Source organism: Pelodiscus sinensis, chromosome Z (assembly GCF_052426305.1).
Source record: "Pelodiscus sinensis isolate ZL-2025 chromosome Z, ASM5242630v1, whole genome shotgun sequence".
Lineage (NCBI taxonomy): Eukaryota > Metazoa > Chordata > Testudines > Trionychidae > Pelodiscus > Pelodiscus sinensis.
Window position 1 is genome coordinate 11,993,457 of NC_143085.1, and position 17,655 is coordinate 12,011,111.

General features: G+C 44.0%; 1 protein-coding gene across 4 annotated transcripts in view; it reads left to right on the forward strand.

The window, feature by feature from the left end:
- The first annotated feature begins 944 nt into the window (after positions 1-944).
- The window catches only part of LRRC74B (leucine rich repeat containing 74B), a 33,996-nt gene continuing 17,285 nt past the window's right edge, over positions 945-17,655 (forward strand). Inside the window, exons 1-5 of one of the 4 annotated variants that reach the window (XM_089775242.1) lie at positions 945-1,085; positions 2,653-2,813; positions 3,848-3,990; positions 5,897-6,029; positions 11,756-11,914. In XM_089775242.1, the coding sequence (XP_089631368.1) occupies positions 2,699-2,813; positions 3,848-3,990; positions 5,897-6,029; positions 11,756-11,914 (550 nt within the window). In that variant the 5' untranslated portion in view covers positions 945-1,085; positions 2,653-2,698. Of the gene's footprint in view, positions 1,086-2,652; positions 2,814-3,847; positions 3,991-5,896; positions 6,030-11,755; positions 11,915-11,950; positions 12,158-17,655 lie in introns of all 4 variants that reach the window. The other 3 variants (XM_089775240.1, XM_089775241.1, XM_089775243.1) reach the window with 3 other exon arrangements.

Here is a 17,655-nt window from a genome sequence, read left to right on the forward strand (position 1 = left end):
TTCCGGAGGCTCTTATTCCTACTTCAAAGTAGGAATTTTTATTTAAATGCCGCGGGGGATATTTAAATCCCCCGCGGATTTCCCTACGACGACTGGTGAAATTTACATGCCCCTTCCGGAAAAGGGGCCAGTGTAGACGTAGCCATTGAGACTATTGCTCCTTGTTCTGCCATCTGTCACTACTGAGAACAGCCTCTCACCATCCTCTTTGGACTCTCCCTTCAAGAAGTTCAAAAGGCTGCTATCAAATCCCCCCCTCACTCTTCTCTTCAGACTAAATAAGCCTGAAAACCCTCAGACTCTACTTGTAGGTCATGTGCTCTAGCATCCTCATCATTTTGGTAGCTCTCTGCTGGACCTTCTCCAATGCGTCCACATCCTTTCTATAGTGGGGGCCCAGAACTGGACACAACACTCACCAGAGCCAAATAAAGGGGAATAATCACTTCTCTAGATCTGCTGTCAATGCTCCTCCTAATGCACCCTAATATGCCATTCGCCTTCTCCGCTACAAGGGCGCACTGTTGACTCATATCCCGTTTCTCACCCATTGTAGCCCCAGGTCCTTTTCTGCAGAACTGCTGCTTAGCCAGTGGGTCTCCAGCCTGTAGCAATGCTTCGGATTCGTCTTGAGTGCAGGACTCACTCCCAATTCCAGCCGCACCCTAGAGCCCACACCCCGAATCAGCTCTCACACGCCTGCACCCCAACCCTCTGCCCCAGCACTGAGCGTCCCTCCCCCCACTCTGACCCCTTGCCCCCCACAAGGCCAGGTGAGTTGCGGGGAGAGGGGGGGGCGGGAGGAGCCCTCCCCTCCAGGCGCCACGTGGGGCTTTCCTCCCGGGACCGCGCTACCACAAGAGCCCATTGCTACGCGGCAGCCGGGCGCGGGCGCACGTGCGCGCGCGATTCCCGGGGTTGCCATGGCAGCGGCACAACAAGCCGGGAGCAGCCGCCCCCCCTCCCTCAGGGCAGGCGATCCCCGAGGCGCTAAGTGGTTCCCTGCGAGCGCTCCGAGGGGCCCGATGCTGCAGCGCGCGCCGGCCCAGCCGCCCAGTGGCCGCGGCGCGCGCCCCTGCGGCGAGGTGAGCCCGGGGACCTTGCGCCGCGAGGGAGGCTGCAGGCAGCCCGCGCCCGGGGCTGTTTCCCAGCTGAGCCTGAGACGCGGCTGCGGGGTTGCCCGGCTGCGACCTGGCTGCAGGTGCTAGGAGCCCGCCGCTGCCGTGCTGGTGTTTTCCTGGGAGAATTTCCCAGGGCAAAGTTCCCAGCGTGTGGGGGAACCCAAAGGGCAGCGGGCAGGGCGCACACCTGCTGGGAAGATCTCAGCCCGTCTCCAAGATCTGAGCTGTATTTTTTTTTTCAAAGTAGCCTCTAGCTCAGGGGTGGGCAATCATTTTCAATAGGCTGATCCCTAGGTATTAGACACGGTGGATGTCTGTGGATATTGGTCCCACTTCTCTTGGGCAATCATTTGCAATGTCTGTGGGGGGGGGGGGCACTCTGAGATTTTGGTGTGTGGCCCTTCCCCACTTTTCTATTGAAAGAGTGATCTGGAGAGAAGGGAGGTTTGGGTGGTGGCTTTGGGCAGTAGTTGGCGGAGGGGGGGGGGAGTGAAGGGTAGAATGGGTAGGTGGGGCACCAGATGCAGGCTCTTGCTGGGAGGCACTAACCAAGGTGGCTCCTGGCCAGCAGCCCTGCAGGAATCTGGGGCAAGCTCCTTGGCTGTCTGCTACAGTCCCAGGCTGCTCCATGCGGCTCTGCACTGGCAGGAGTGAAAGAGGAGGCTTTGCATGCTGTCCCTGATGCCAGCAAAATTTCTCAGCTTCTATTGGCCAGAACAATCCATGAAGCCCTCCTCCCCTCCCCCACAGTTTAAAGCAGATTGAGCTGCCCTGTGGTAAGGATTGTAGCAAGGCAGCTGCAAGCTTGACTCAGTGCCTGGCCAGGCCAATGCAGCCCATTGGCTGCATCTTGCCCATCCCCGGCATTGATGTATGCTATATTGCTGGAAAGGATTTTTATGTTGACATAGTTAATCTGATTTTCTGAGAGGTGGTAGTGAAATTGATGAAGACTAGGATTTAATCTTCCAAGAGTGAGAGATTAGCCAGACTAATGTTTCAAAAGCGCTTTGAGGACATTGGGTTAAAGATGCTGCAAGTGCATCAGATTTATGTTCAGATGTTGCTTTAGTTGTCTTTCCCGTCCAAGTAATTCAGTTGAAATGTTGTACCAGATGAGATGTCCAAAAGTCACTGGAGGTGTCTGACATGTATTGTGTGGTAAAGATGGTAAGTCCAGTTTTAGAGGTCTGTTACTATTATACTCTTTAGCAGTTTCAGCTGAAAGTGTAAGCTCTGAATGAACATGCTTCTATCCCTCACCACTAGAAATGGGCCTTGCAGGTCAAGGCTGTTTCTTAGTTTTAAACTAATAATCCAATTGCTTCCATTAGTACAGAAATAATTTATGAGATTGGTGGTTGTGAATCACTCATTGGATTTCTTACTGTAATGTTAATATGTGCTGGCTCAATAATAATAGCGGTTACAGAGCAGCTGTGTTTCTCCCTCATTTGCATTACTTACCAAGAGTATTATCTTTGTTTATTGAAAAGAAGAATTTGTATGTAACTTTCTCATGTATTTTAAGACTGGTCCCAGGTCTACTTGTGAGCACTCTCTGCCCCAGGAAAGCGATGTTACTAACAGAACAAACACACTTGAGTGATTCGGAGGGGAATGAGAACAATGAGAAGTCTGATGAGGATAGCAAGAGGGAGGAAGAGTGGGATACTGACCTTGAAATAGAAGGTACAAAACATGTCAACTGCTCTAATGTGTATAATGTTAGGAATCTCTTCCAGCATCACATAGCTTGGATTTGGCACAATTTTTCTTGTATCTTTAGAACACTATCAGAACTGGAAGTGAATGTACAATTTTCCCTGATCTTCTCTAGGTGAAGAGTGCATGTATGCTTAATTTATTTTTCTTTCTCTTTACAAACATAAGCAAAACAAAAACACTCAGTTCAATAGTGCTGTCATTCATTGTATTTTTGACTGTCTTGTAAGATCTAGCACTTTGTGAAATGGAAGGGTCAAATTTCATGTGGATATAATTTAAATAAAAATAAAATCTTAGCACATTTGTTTTTAAGAAACGAGTCCTGAACTCTGTCTGCAAATTTTGGCTCCCATCCTGTTACTCTGGGAGTAACTGACACTCTGGAAGATTTGTTTGCTTGCAGAGTCTGAGAGGACATGCTGTCTGCAGGCACAGAGCCTCTCAGCTCACATTGGTTGGAAACAGCAGCCAATAGGAGCTGAAAGGCTCCGTGCCTGCAGCCAGCTTATCCCTCAGCCCACGTTGGGACTGGAAGTCTGTACACTAGGGTCGACTTGTAAATGGGTCATTGACTTTTAACATTTTTTTTTCTGTAAGTTTGGGTGGGACGGCTTATGGACTTATGTTCAAGTATATATGTAACTTGTGGACTAAAGCCTTGATCGAAAACTGGTTTGAAATCAATGGCAAGACTCCCATTGACTTCTGTCAGCTTTGGATCACATAACTTAAAAAACTGTATTAGGATGCCTACAGAACAAATACGTGTAAGATTAAATATGCGAGGACAGCTTCTGCTTTTCTGAGTTTTACCTCACTTTTGTAACATTTGAGTGCATGGAGGCTCTGGAGAAGGTGCTATAAAGAAGTGTCACGTGTTCTAAATATTCCTTTTTGTTTTTGTGGTAATTTTTTTTGTAAAATTATTAATTTAGAAGTGTTGTCTTTTTTTCTGTACAGCTTGTTTTCCTCTGTCCTTTGTCTCTTTTCTAATGTAGAAACTAAGGAACCTTTTGACCCAACAGGAAAGACCAGTTACATAGCAGCTTGCCAACGATATGGTGTGGTACCCATATCTTATTTCCTGCATCACATGAAGGACTCTGAACTAATTATGAAGCACCATGGACTTGGCCCACAGGTAAGTGACAGAACACAGAATAAATCACTTTTCCCTTAGGCATGGCTAAGACGCATGTGTGCGTCTTACTCATGTGTGTACTGCAATGTGTGGTGGCTATGCCAGTCTCTTGATGGGGAATGAAGGATACTTACCAAACAAACTAATATTAGTTTTTCATTTTCTTGGTTTTGTGGTCAACATTGTGTATAGACCAGCATTACATATAACACATTTGGGCATGAACAAAATAAAATGAAATGATCTATTGGAAGTTGTCGGCAGGCCAGAACAAGGGGGCTTAATTTAAACCCAGAGCAAGAAAAAATAACACATTTTAAGAATTTCAGAAGTTACGCCTTATAAAGCAAGGGCGATTAGGGACAGTGGTCTTTCATCTAAGAAGGACAAAGGAGTCCATTCAAACAATATAAATATTTTAAGCTAAATGAGATACCGCATGAAATCTAGCACATTCAAGGGCAATTTGTTAGTCTTATCATTACGAGACCCGGCCATTCTTTCTGAGGGATTCTGGATTAGATTTCTCTCCATCTCACCTACAGAAATGCCCAGAACTGTGTGATGAGATTATTATCATCCTCGGGTGTAAACAGTTTGTGTGTGTGTGTCATATGTTATATGATTAAAATTCATATGTTCAAACAACTTTCCAAAACTCTTTAAAGAAATTCTCTGTGGAGGTTAGTGTCAAACAGTCTCATCCACAATATGTTCATAATTACTTCTTGTTCTACTCAAATTCCTTTTCAGGAACACTTGACTCTCCTGCATGATTCATGCCATAAAATGCTGTAAGCCTTAGTACTCACCTATGATGGTAATAAACACGGCAGAATTAGGGAAATTAGAACTGATATAAACCATCTTCTTGTTACTTATACTGTGGTTAGGATTGGAAAGTATAGAGATTTTTTTTTAAAGTTTTTGATGGATAATGTCAATGTCCACTTCCAAATTTTTAAAATATTTTTATCAAATTAAGTCATTAATTCCAAAAGTGTCTCCAGATGCTAAGAGTAATAACAAATAAAATCATAAATGGCACTTATCCTAGTATTACTAGTTATTGATTAAGAATACTGATGAGTGAAAGCACCGCGTGTCCTTGAGTTCAAGAAATCTAACATTTGTAATTTTCCTTCTCTTCAGCTGTGTCTACACTGGGCCACTTATTCTGGAAAAGCAGCCGCTTTTCCGGAATAAGCTGTGAGCTGTCTACACTGGCCCCTTGAATTTCCGGAAAAGAAGTGATGATTTACTGTAAGAAATCAGCTGCTTTTCCGGAAAAACTATGCTGCTCCCGCTCGGGCAAAAGTCCTTTTTCCGGAAAACTGTTCCGGAAAAGGGCCAGTGTAGACAGCACAGTAGTCTTTTTCGGAAAAAAGCCCCCATCGCGAAAATGACGATCGGGGCTTTTTTCCGGAACAGCACGTCTACATTGGCCACAGATGCTTTTCCAGAAAAAGGGCTTTTCTGGAAAAGCAGCCTGCCAGTGTAGACGCTCTTTTTCCGGAAATACTTATAACGGAAAACTGTTCCGTTTTAAGCATTTCCGGAAATTCATGCCAGTGTAGACACAGCCTTCATGTTTACTCACACAAGAAGGTTTCCACTACTTTCCTTAAGTTAGATTATGCACCCACTGAAGTTGTTGAAAATGTTGCCATTGATTTTTCCAGTCAACAGGAAAGGACCTATTGTTGGGTGCTTTATTGAATATAGCTGATGCCCTCTACTACATTAAGAGGTTCTTCTTTTTCAGTTGTTCTTCAGAAATGCACAGAGAGCACTGGAAGCTTTTGTTCTTGCAAAGTTAAGACGAGCTGAAATAGACAAACTACTAACTATGTTCATTGTACCAAATTAACCTGTGAGTGACCCATTTTGTTGTTGTTTGTTCTAGGGCACCAAAGCTTTAGCACTTTCCTTGATGACCAACACCTCCATTGTAAAGTTAAACCTGAGTGATAATTGGCTGAATGGAGAAGGGGCAGCTGCAGTTGCAGAGATGTTAAAAGAAAATTGTTACATTTCAGGTTTGTGTCTTAATTAAAAAGTAATTCTGTTGTGAAGCATGTGTGGCAATAAGGTTTTATGAGAGAGGAGAAAGTTCTTGTTTGCATATGTGGCCGATCTTGTTGACTCAACTAGCAATACTCACATGAAAGAGGGCTACAGAATTGAGCCCTACTTTGAAAAGTGATTGTTTAAAACAGTGACTTTTTATTCAGTTCTTCTGTGAGTATTCATAGTCTTTACTTTTGTGAATTTGTGTCTTTATTGACTAAAATATATTTTTACTCCTGTTATTGCTGCAAAGCATTCTGAGAGAGGGAGCTGGATTCTGCTCCGGCTCATGACTCAGTAACAGAACTGGAATTTAGGAAAATAGTTGCAGGATATTGTTGATGATGCACAAGGCAGAAAAAAACTTAACTTGTTTAGATTCCTGGTTGAGTTTTCATGAGCAGCAGACCAGCAGTTAGGAAAACTGTCTTCTATAATGGCGATTGCCTATCTCCTAGAACTGGAAGGGACCTTGAAAGGTCATCGAGTCCAGTCCCCTGTCTTCACAGCAGGACCAAGTACCATCCCCAACACATTTTTGCTCCAAATGGCCTCCACAAGGATTGAACTCACAAGCCTGGGTTTAGCAGGCCAATGCTCAAACCACTGAGCTATCCCTCCCCCTCTAAATACAGGCAAGTGGAGCTAAGCCCCATCCATGATGGTCCAGCTAATATCTGTACTATAGGGACTGGGCAAGAGTGGCAAAGTAGATTTTGCTCAGTTTTGTAACACCTAATTTTAAGTGTCCTGCGATCCATTGGGATATATATTTCTGAGTGAGATGCCCAATATCTCCCGACAAAGCATGGGGAGAGTTGGGTGTTTAAAAAAGGAATCCATAGCAGCTAGCAAATTGAGCAAGTAGCCACTTAAACTGGCCAGTAGAAAGTGGTCAGGCCCCATTCCTTAAAAGAAAGTATGTCCCTAATTCTGTCCATAGGGAGGAGCCTGTCTCTGCTTGCAAGTCTCAGCCATGAACCCACTCCTGCAGCTAGTCCCAAGTTGTATCCGTTCTTTATTGTGAAAAGAAACAAAGAAAAGGGTGGTGGTAGTGTTCACTATAAACCCAGTAATTTGAACACTCACCTGGGATGTGGAAGACCTTAATTCAAATCCCTGTTCTGGAGCAGAGACTTGAACCCATATCTCTTATCATAGTTATCTGGTGGATGGGGTTTAGTGAAGCTGGAGTAGCTCTAGGCTCCAACAGGTGGATATTAAGGTATGAAGGCAAAGCATGTGAGGGAAGAGTATCTCCCCTTTTCTTCCCATCCAATTCCCATTCCACTTACCACCATCCCCAGTTTGCCTACTATCCTCTCAATTACAAGATTATCAAAGTAGCAATCAGGGAGGAATTGTGGGATGTTGAGCTGGTGTTGGTAGCTTATTTTGTGCACTAGCTGTGGTAGTTTTACTTATAAATTATGTAAATTTGCTCTTAGAACTATTAGATGCACAAACATAGAATTCTCCGTGCCCTTTTTACAGTTGCTTTTCAGAACTGCATTTCAATAAATATTGATACCTTTTGAAACATACATCAAAATGTATTGACTTAAGAGCTTACACCCTTGATTAATATTAATCTCGAAAGATCAGCCAGGTTCCAGGGAAATGCTGCATGGAGCCTAGGTTCAGCTGGGTAGTCCCCATGGCTTCATGGCTGCCCCTTTGAAAGACACGGAGGTAGTAGTTTCAAAGGGGAAGGGAGCCCAGGGTCAGCTGGGGACTCCCCAGCAGATCCCGGGTTCTGGGGAAGTGCTGCACGGAGCCCAGGATCAGCTGATTCCCGGGATCCATGGCTACACTTTTGAAAGGCATGGAAGTGGCGTTTTAAAGGGGCAGCCGCTGCACAGCTGATCTGTGGATCAGCTGTGCAGTGGCTGTGCCTTTGAAATGCCACTTTGAAGTACTCTTCCCTCTCCCCCTTGCTGCCTCTGTCTCAAAGGGGTGGGAGTGCGGGATATCAACTAGTCAAAAGATTATCCAATCAGCAAATGCTTGTTGAATAGTCGACTACTTTTTTACATCCCTAGTGGGGAGGTAATATATTTTATTGAACCAATTTCTGTTGATGAGAGGGACATGCTTACACAGAGCTCTTCTTGTGGTATAATAATAGTGTTTCCTAAAATCTAACATTTTAAATGGGAGATGTTTAGATCCGAAGGGCATAAGGAACAACTTATGATCATCTGGTCTCACCTTGCACACTGAAAGTGGCCTCAGAAACTCATCCAGTAACTTCTGCAGCAAGCCCGTAACTTCTGTTCCAGTTCTAGCATCATTTAGTTATCTAGCCTTGATTTAAAGAATTCAGCTAATGGAATTGAATCCTTAGTAAATTGTTCTACGGATAAATTACACTCACTTCTAACTACTTGCATCTTTAGATCTCGTCCTTGGTGTGTCTAGCTTCTTTTTCCAGCTATTGGATCTTGTTCCACTTTTTTCTGCTAGATTAAAGACCATCTGCTCTCAGAAATTTCTTTTCTGTGTCGGTATTTCTATACCATGATCAAATCACTTCTTAATCTTATTTTGCATAAGCTAAATAGATTGAGGCTTTTAAAATCTCTTCCTGTTGGGGAAGCTAAAACACATGTATTTATGTAATCGTGGAACCACTGAAAAATTCAGTGGTTACATGTTTACATGCAGGGGCAGCTCCCAGGGAAATGGTGCACAGCTGGCTCCTCATGAGCACTGGCTCTTGTCGGAGCCGCCTGACTCCCCATCCCTCTCCCGCTCTCTGCGCTGCTGCCTCAGAGGCAGCAATACTGGGGGGAAGATATGCACAGGGAGCTGACTCCCTTCATGCACTGGCTCCTGCTTCTTTCCTCCCTCCCCACGCTGTTACCTTTAATACAGAGGTGGCAGCAGCACAGAGAGAGGAGAGGGGTGGGAGCAGCATGTAACACTGAAGACTAACAGATGAGCCCAGGCTCCAGGAGGAAGGGGAAGAGGCAGGCTGGGGGTTTGGAGGAAGGAGTGCAATGTGGATGGGACAAAGTCAGAGCAGGGGCGGGGGAAGGGGCAGGAGCTTAAGAGAAGTGTGGGGGGGGGATAGGGTTGTGTACTTCCTTGGCCAGAGGGACCATGATCTCAGTCCTTTCCAGTGTTCCTGCTTTCACAGCTACAATCCCCAATCTTGTTAGCATAATCTGTGCTCTTTTGTTCTTAGATGTATGGCTTTGCATTTGGCTGTCTTCATGGATATCATTCAAATGAGACTGCTTAGTGAACAATCCAGATCATTCTGTAAAACAGATTTCTCCCCATCATTCTTTAAATTTCAAGCAGCCTGTAACTAACCAGATCCTCCTGTTCGGTTTTGTTTTAAGCATCAGACTTCTTTTTAGTCTTTTGGAACTTCCCCCAATGTGGCAAGTGAGCTCAAATATTCTTTAAATATTTTCAAACTCACAAGAGCCTTGGCACCACAATTCCCCACAAAATCTACTGTCCTACTGCTCAAGCGTGGAGTTCTGAAAGTGGGGTGCATGAGGGGCCCCAAGAAATATTTTCTGAGAATATTAATCCCTGATGCCAGGCTTTGTTAAAAATGAACATTTATGATTCAGAGAGCTCGTTGGACAATTCTCTTGATATTTTTTTAATGGAAATTATCCAATGAAGTGAATGCAGATGTTGCATTAATATTTATTTTACTGATGCATTTTTAGTGTTTGCTTTTAGTTAATGAGAGCTGGCTTTTTAATGTGCAGGCTGTGGCACACTGGGACCATGCCTATGTGGGAGACTTTGTATCTGTGTGCAAAGAGAAGGAGAGCTGCAAAATGGTCAGATCTTTGCTATAGCACAAAATCACCAATGAGCTTTGCACTAGACAAGTTCCTTGGGGAAGGGGCTGCCTTTCCCTAAGTGTCTGTGGTGCACCAGGCACAATTGAGTGCCGATTTCCATTGGGTATAGCTAGAGATCCAGCTCAAAGTCACCTTTATACACTAGATATCTGAGAGAGTTGGTAGCAGGTTAATTATCACACATGCCTTAAAGTGGACAGGAAGTTAAAAAGAGCAAAGCCACTATTTCAGCTAGTCTCAGCTTTTGGGGAGGTAAACTCATTTTTTGAACTGTAGCGATATGCAATGGAAAACTCTTACAGCAGTATTGCCATAGGGAGAGGGAAGTCTTTCTTACATCTCCTCTTGGCTATTCCCCACTCCGGCACTTTGAATGCAGAATGTGTAGGCCTGTAAGAAACCTTGAATAACCTTTAGAAATTCACTAAGAAGATCTCTGCATCATCTCCTACCTTGCATACTCAGAACTTACTGAGTTGGGAAGCTTTAGTTGGAGGAAGGTGGTTAGTCGGTATGGCTGGAGGACCCAGTTTTTCAGCTTTCTTCAGTTTAAATCACCTCTGCTCTTCCTTCTGCTCTGCCTCAGAGCACCTTTGCTCTTCCTTCTCATCCGCTTCCAAGCACTTCATCTTCAAGAAGAATTCCACCTCCTCTTTAGTTAGAGGCCAGCCTCTTTTAGAGACATTTTCCCGCATTGGTGCCTGTGGTATGGGAGGGGCATGACCACTACCGTCTGTTTTTGACCCTACCAGGTTATTCCCTCCTGCCCTCAGAGGGCATTCTCTTGTTCCTCCTCCCCGTTGTACAGGTCTTCCATGGAGGTGGATGTCTGGCCCTGATCTAGGGCAGTTTTCACCTCGGTGTGTTACTTAGGAAAGGTTGGTAGCTCCAGGACTTCTCTAGCCAATTGCAAATGCATTCATTGAGCTGCTTTCCTACTCTACTCTAACCTAGCTATCCAGTTGCCCCAAAAGCTAGGGAAAAAATGAAATAACTGGCTTTGACTCTGGCATTGCAGATTCAACTTTGTGTGCCTTTTCTCTCTCTGGCAGCAACAGAAAGCAGGGAAAATTGTGTCCTTTTAAAATCATGAGGTCTGTGGTCCTGGTTTAAAATGATTCCACCTGCATAGCCACCATGTCAAGGCTGTTCCCCACTCTGGCACTTCAAATGCAGAAAGTGCAGACCCGCAAGAGACCTTCAAAATACCTTGGCTTTATAGGTTTCTGTTTAAAAACTCCCCAAGGTCACAGATTCCCTGACTTTGGGAGGTATGCTGCAACCATCCAAGTGGGGGTGAAAAAACACTTTCTTCTTGAACCCAGAAAGAAGTCACTTGGGAACTTCTTCCAGAGAGGTACCTTGAGCTGTCTTACCACCAGCAAGCTGGGGGCGCGGGGAAGGAATAGGGAAAGAATAGAAAACAAACTGTAATCTCTGATAGCTGACCTCTCAGTCTTAGTCATGCATTCAGAGACCTCCTATTATCTTTCAGGACATAAGAATCATAACCTTAAAGAAGATTTTATTAACAAAACAAAAAGATATACTCAGTAAAGCATTCTTGATTGCTAGGTGCTATATGGCAACTGAGGAAAAACAGATTAAAGCACAGAGAACTGCTTTCCTGGCATTCAGCTTTAGTTACAGTTGCATCACTGCAGACAGAGTATTTGGTTCCAAACTCTGCTGATCTTGTAGGACAGCTTCAGAAGTGGCCTTTAAGGGAATGGATCCCTCTGAAGACATCTGTGCAGAAAGATACTTCACTGTCTCTAAATGTAGTGCAGCTGAAACCTTTACAATTGTTGAAACACGTTTAAAAAAATCAATTCCTGAGACTGTTTCCATTTATCTTTCAGTTCAATTATGTGACAACACGAAGGAAATCAAAATGTTATCAGAAAATTATTTGAAGGATGGTAGTGTACAAAATTACCAGGAACTATACAAAAAACTTAGCGAATGCTGGGATATTTTAGAAAAGGACAGCACTCCTCTCATCCATCACAAGCCATATGGTAATTTTTGTTGTGTGTTTTTTTTTCCCTTCTCAGATATTGACTTATCTGACAACAGACTCGGAGTTGTAGGAGCTGAAGTCCTTTCTGCTATGCTTCTAGAGAATACTACAGTTGTTAGTTTTAAGCTTTCAGGAAATGAATTTAATGACCATGCTGCTAAGTATCTAGCAAATGCCATCCTGGCTAACAAAAAAATGGAATTTCTGGATCTGTCTCATAACATGCTTGGTGACACATCAGGTAAAGCAGTGTCTTTGTAGAACCTCTGATTGTCTAGCTGTATCTTTTTACAAATTCACATTCAAAGTGGTGAAAATTGAACTTCTCTCTTCTGCCATTGCTTCCTCCCACATCTGTAAGCAACATCTTCTTCACCACTCAGGCTTATAACTTGAATGTTATGTTAAGATCCTCACTCATTGTCACATCTTTCTCTAAAAAGACATCCTTTTCTTTCTCTCCTCAATTCATCCTGTCTTTCTACACCCTGGTCATCTCTTGTCTGCCACCTTTTCAGATACTTTGTGTTTCACTCTGTCCTTCTGTAATCAACAGAAAATGGATCGTTTACAAATCATCTCCTTCCAGTCAGATCATTTCATTCTTTTCTTTTATTTCCTTCAGTTGGCATCATCTCAGTTTCTGCATTAAGTTCATGTTTCTCATTATTCATCTTCAGAGGCCTGGAAAGTTCCACCTGCCTCCATCTCTGCTGTCCTTGTGTCCTGTCTCCTGACCTGCTGCGTCTTCAGGTCTAACCATCTTTTCTCTATCCATCTCTTAAACTTTCTATTCCTGCTGGCATTCACTCTCTCTCATGTGCTGAATGGCATCCCTCACATTATTTAAATCCCTCTTTAAGACAAGAAAACCATAAGGAGGAGGAAGAGGACAGAATGTCTAGAGACAGAAGAAATAGAAAGCAAATAGAGTAAAAATGCCATTGGTTTTGATGACGTGGGGAATGAAATGAGGTGATACATGTGATGGGTCACAATTGCCTTGGGTCTGCAGTGTTCACTGTAAACTGAGCGGTTGGGTGGCCACTTAGGAGAGATTCAAATGCCTCCTAGGTGATTATCAGTGTCCACAGCATCCACAGCTACCAGCATGTTTCTACTGGTGGTGCACATCTGCACGTCTCACTGTATATAACAATATTTATTCTGCCCGCACGTGGATGGAAAAATGTAGAGGGAACATTGTTGATGTGCTGAGACACCACTGAATCTGTTTTCTCTGAAAATCCTATAACCCTGTCTTGTTGAGCCAGACAGGCTTACAGGAAAAACAAGTCTGTACATAGATCATTGTCCTGAGTATTGGGCAAAAAGTTCCTACTCAGTATTACTAATGATCCTCATTTAGCATGACTTCTTGAGAGACAGGTTTCTCTACTATATATTTTGAAGAATTTGTTTGTGGATTTGTTTGTGCAAAATAAAGTTATTACCTAAAAATACCAATTTTTTCATAAACAATCCTGCCACTTAAATTAGTTGAATGCACTACTTTTTTATACCAGATTATGTTGGGTGAAAGGTTTAAATCAGTGTTTCTCAAAGTGGTCTGCAGACCCACTCTGAGAGAGCTGCTACTAGGCCGCTCCAGTTTGTTTACTTACTGGCTCTGCAGCCACGAAGCCTCCAGGCTCGCATTGGCTGCAGTTTGCTGTTTGCTAACAAATTTAAAATTGAGTCACCTGTTCACTGCAAAGGACATTTTTACTGTTACAAATAATAAAATGATTCAATTAGTTATGGAAAGAGTAATAGAAGCGTTACAAGTTTTGGTTCAAATGTACCACGTATTGTAATTTATTCAATAAAATGAATAATGTTTGAAGATGAAATTCTACAAATTTAAAATGGTCATTTTTACTTCCCATTTGCAAGCACGTTTATAAAAAAATCTATTACGTATATTTAATTTCTTGAACTTTCCTATATATTTCCATGCAAAATTACTTTGCCCGGCCTACGATGGGCATCACCTGCTAGTAGTTTATATTTCTAACTTTAAATACAGGAATGATTCATGCATAGAGTGACCAGATGTCCTGTTTTAAAAGGACAGACCCATATTTAAGTCCTCCTGTGTGTTTTTCCTTAAAAAATGGGAAATTATCCCATATTTTCTGTTTCCATTCCTCCCTCTCCATCAGCAGGTGGTGCTGCTGCTAGTCAGATTCCTGATCACCAGCTCCCTGCTCATTGGTGGTGAGCAGTCATGGTGTCCAGTGGCTAACGAGGGAGGTGGATATGCAAGGCTGATGGAGAGGTGAAGGTGCAATATGTCAGGCATGCTGCTCCTCCCATTTGACCATCAGCACAGCTCTAACTATGTGCCAGCTCCTGGTCAAAAGGGCCCTTTCCCCTGTCCCATATCTGGCTGGCACTGGCTGACTGCTATGGGCTATGGAATCTGGTGTGTGCAGACAGATACAGGGCAGTGGCTGGTAACGGGTCATCTCTGCTGACCTCTCCTTGCTGTGCCCGGTCTTGCCTCCGCCAGTCCGGCTTCTCCTCCATATCCCCTTCTGTTGACTACATCCCACTTGTAGCAATCTGGGGAGAATAAACTCTGGTAGGAGTGCTCCCTCACCAACAGAATAGCAGGCAGGCTCCTTCCTTCTCCCACTGCCCTCTGGGCCAGAGCCCCAGAAAAGCCCAAGACCTTCTGGCCTGGGGCCCTGACCAGCATGTGCCAAAGCAGCACACACTGTTGGCCTTGTGGCTCTAAACTGGGGGGGGGGGGGGGGGGGGAAATGATATGCAGCCTGTTCATTCCCCAAACTTGTAGGTTCCACAGCAGTCCCTTTCAGCAGGGGTTTAGCACCTTCTTCACACACTCCAACTAATACACTTAAATGGAACTAGTAGAATCTTATTTGGGAGATAAGGCAATATGCTGTGTTTATTTATTGTGAATGCAGAATTAATTTACTGCCCCTAGTTACTAAAATTATCTACCACATGCATTCATACACACAGTTCTACAGATGGGATATAATTACCATCCTAAGTTGCTCATGCTAGTCTGCTGGACAGATGTTCTGGATCCTGTTCTATCCTACTGCCCCAGGGTGCTGTATAACCATGAGTCATCAGTTAATGGCAGGAGCGACTTTCATCTTTTCTTGATGGGGATTTTGTCTCTCTCTGGGGTGAGCTCTTTAGCTGGGCTCACTTGCATCATTCTTTGGCCACCAAGTGGTGCTGACAGCTGGCCTCTGAGACAGTTATAATATCTCTCTCTATAAAAAAAAATTTACACAACACTTATTTCAAAATAGCTATTTCGAATTTGGCATTATTCCTTGTGGAATGAGGTTTACCAAATTCGAAATAAGCGTGCCGCTATTTTGAAATTAATTCGTAATAGCGGTTTGGTTGTGTAGACGCTAGTAAAATTATTTCAAAATAACAGCTGTTATTTCGAAATAACTTTGCTGTGTAGACATACCCTTTGATACTTATCTACCCTCTGCTTCTGTCTGTCCCCCACTCCTCCCATTTTTTTCCCTTCTTTCCCTCCCCCTACTTCTTCCCTCATTTATTTTGGTTCTGGACATCCAACACTCCGGCCATCTGAAGAAGTGGGCTGTACCCACGAAAGCTTATGATATCATCTGTATATTTTGTTAGTCTTTAAAGTGCTACCAGACTATTTGTTGTTTTTTATGGCAGTCAAAATTGTCCAGCTTGACTCTCTTACCAGATCCCTCCCCCATAGATCACTTGGGTTGTGGGAGGCAAGAGGAAGGCTATAAAAAAGAGGGTTGAGCTGAAGAGAGAAGCAGAATGAAAGCAGCAATAGATCAAGACAAGGAGAATAGAAGACATTAGTGAGAGTGGTAGAGGAAGGGAAAACTAGAAAGAGTTCATTTCTGAGAGGGGAAAAGTCTTGGCAAAGCAGGAAGGAGCGATGAAGCATGATGCCATCTTAAGCATGAATATGTGGCTGCATTACCTATTGTTATCAATCTTGAGATCTTCAGCGTCCCAGAGTACTAGCTCATGAGATTCCTCTCTACCTCGATAGCCTTTCATAAGAGCATTCCCATGGCAGAAATATGTAGAGCTGGGACTTGGACGTCCATTTATACATTTGCTGAGCACTATGTAGTCACTCATGCCTCAGCTTCTAATGGCATAGTTGGCTCCAGTGTTCTGTCTTCAATTTTAGAGTTGACTCTGAATCCCCCTGCTTCCACAGAGGGTAATGCTAAATAATCATCTCGAGTAGCGCACCTACAGCCGGGGGGTGGGAGAGGCAGAACTTAAGATCTAGGGGCCGGATGCAGCCTCCATCTTGCCTGGATCCAGCCTCCAAGGCTCAGGGCTCCCCCCCAGCGTTGGGGAGCCCATGCTGGCACGCCAGCCCCCACTGCCCCTCTGGGATTGGAGCACACAAATCTACTAGCCTGGGCCCCCCTAGGCTCTGGTGTGCAAGGGGAATACCAGGAGTATCTTTCTCCTTCTCAGTCAGGGGCCACATCAGTGAGGGTTTGTTTTTTGTTTACTTCTCACTTGCATGCAGCCCCTGACTGATTTTTTTGTGGGTCAGCAGCCCTAAACTCAAAAAAGATTCCCACCTCTGATCTATAGGGATGCTATTCAAAGAAGAAAACATTACTTACCACGTGCAATGGCTGTTTTTTCCAGTGTGTTTTTTTTTTGTGGGGGGTGGTGCAGATGTGGATGTTAGATGGGATTTGACTGCAGGGCGAGGAGGGCTTGGAGACTCTGCTTTGGAAGGATATTCAGACATAAGCGCAGTATGGCAGAAAGCAAGGAGAAGCTGGGGAAGGAAAGTGGGGGGTATTAAAGCTGGTGGTACTTGTGGAGAGAGTGCATAAGGAATACAAATGGAGTCCAGGACTGGGATGTAGACTGAGCAGTGAGTTGTAGGGCTTGAGATTCAGGGCAAGAAGTCTGAACAGAATCTAATGGGCAAGGGAAGAATATCCATTGACTTTCAAATCCTTTGTCTCCTACTGAAATCTGTGGGAATCTCCTCCCCTCACCTAGAGCCCTGAGGGAGAGTCTTCCTGGGAATGGGGATGGTTTGGGATTTTTTTTCCCTTCTTACTTGGTCCTTCCTTCTAATCCTATCTGTCTCCTTCCTTCCTTTCAGGGTCACCCATTAGTTACTGGCTCTATCTCTGCTGATTCTCAGTGATGAACTCTACTTCTCTTTTGGTTTTCCTGCAGGCTGATGCTGTATCTCTCTCCCATCTTTTCTGACTTCCATTCGGTACTCTCTTTCCCTTCTTCTGTCCTGGTCTGTTGCTTTATCCTCCAGTTAATCCTGATGTTCCCTCCATGTCTTTTTCAAGCCCACTGAGCCTTCAATAGAGAGAACACTTCTCAAGGACTGTCATCTCACTCAAGGGTGACACTAGGGAGCACAAGGTTGAGTTATAAAGTAGATCTCTTTGTGTGATGTAGGCACTAGTCTGGACTTCACCTGCTCACAAGAATTGCCCCATTCTGGTTGCAGCACTTTTGGGCTCTGTTTTGCCATATGGGGTCATGTGCACTCAGTGGTCTCTGACCACATGGGTCTTGTTTTCTGGCTCTTCCCATAGCCTCGCTACTGTGCTTGAGCCACAAGATGAATAAAAGAAAAATCTTCTGTTTTAATTTGTCACCTATTCTAATCTGAGCTTCCAGCCCTGCTTAACTGCCTGATTCTTTTTTGTTGGGCCTTTACACATTTTTTCTTAATCTGTT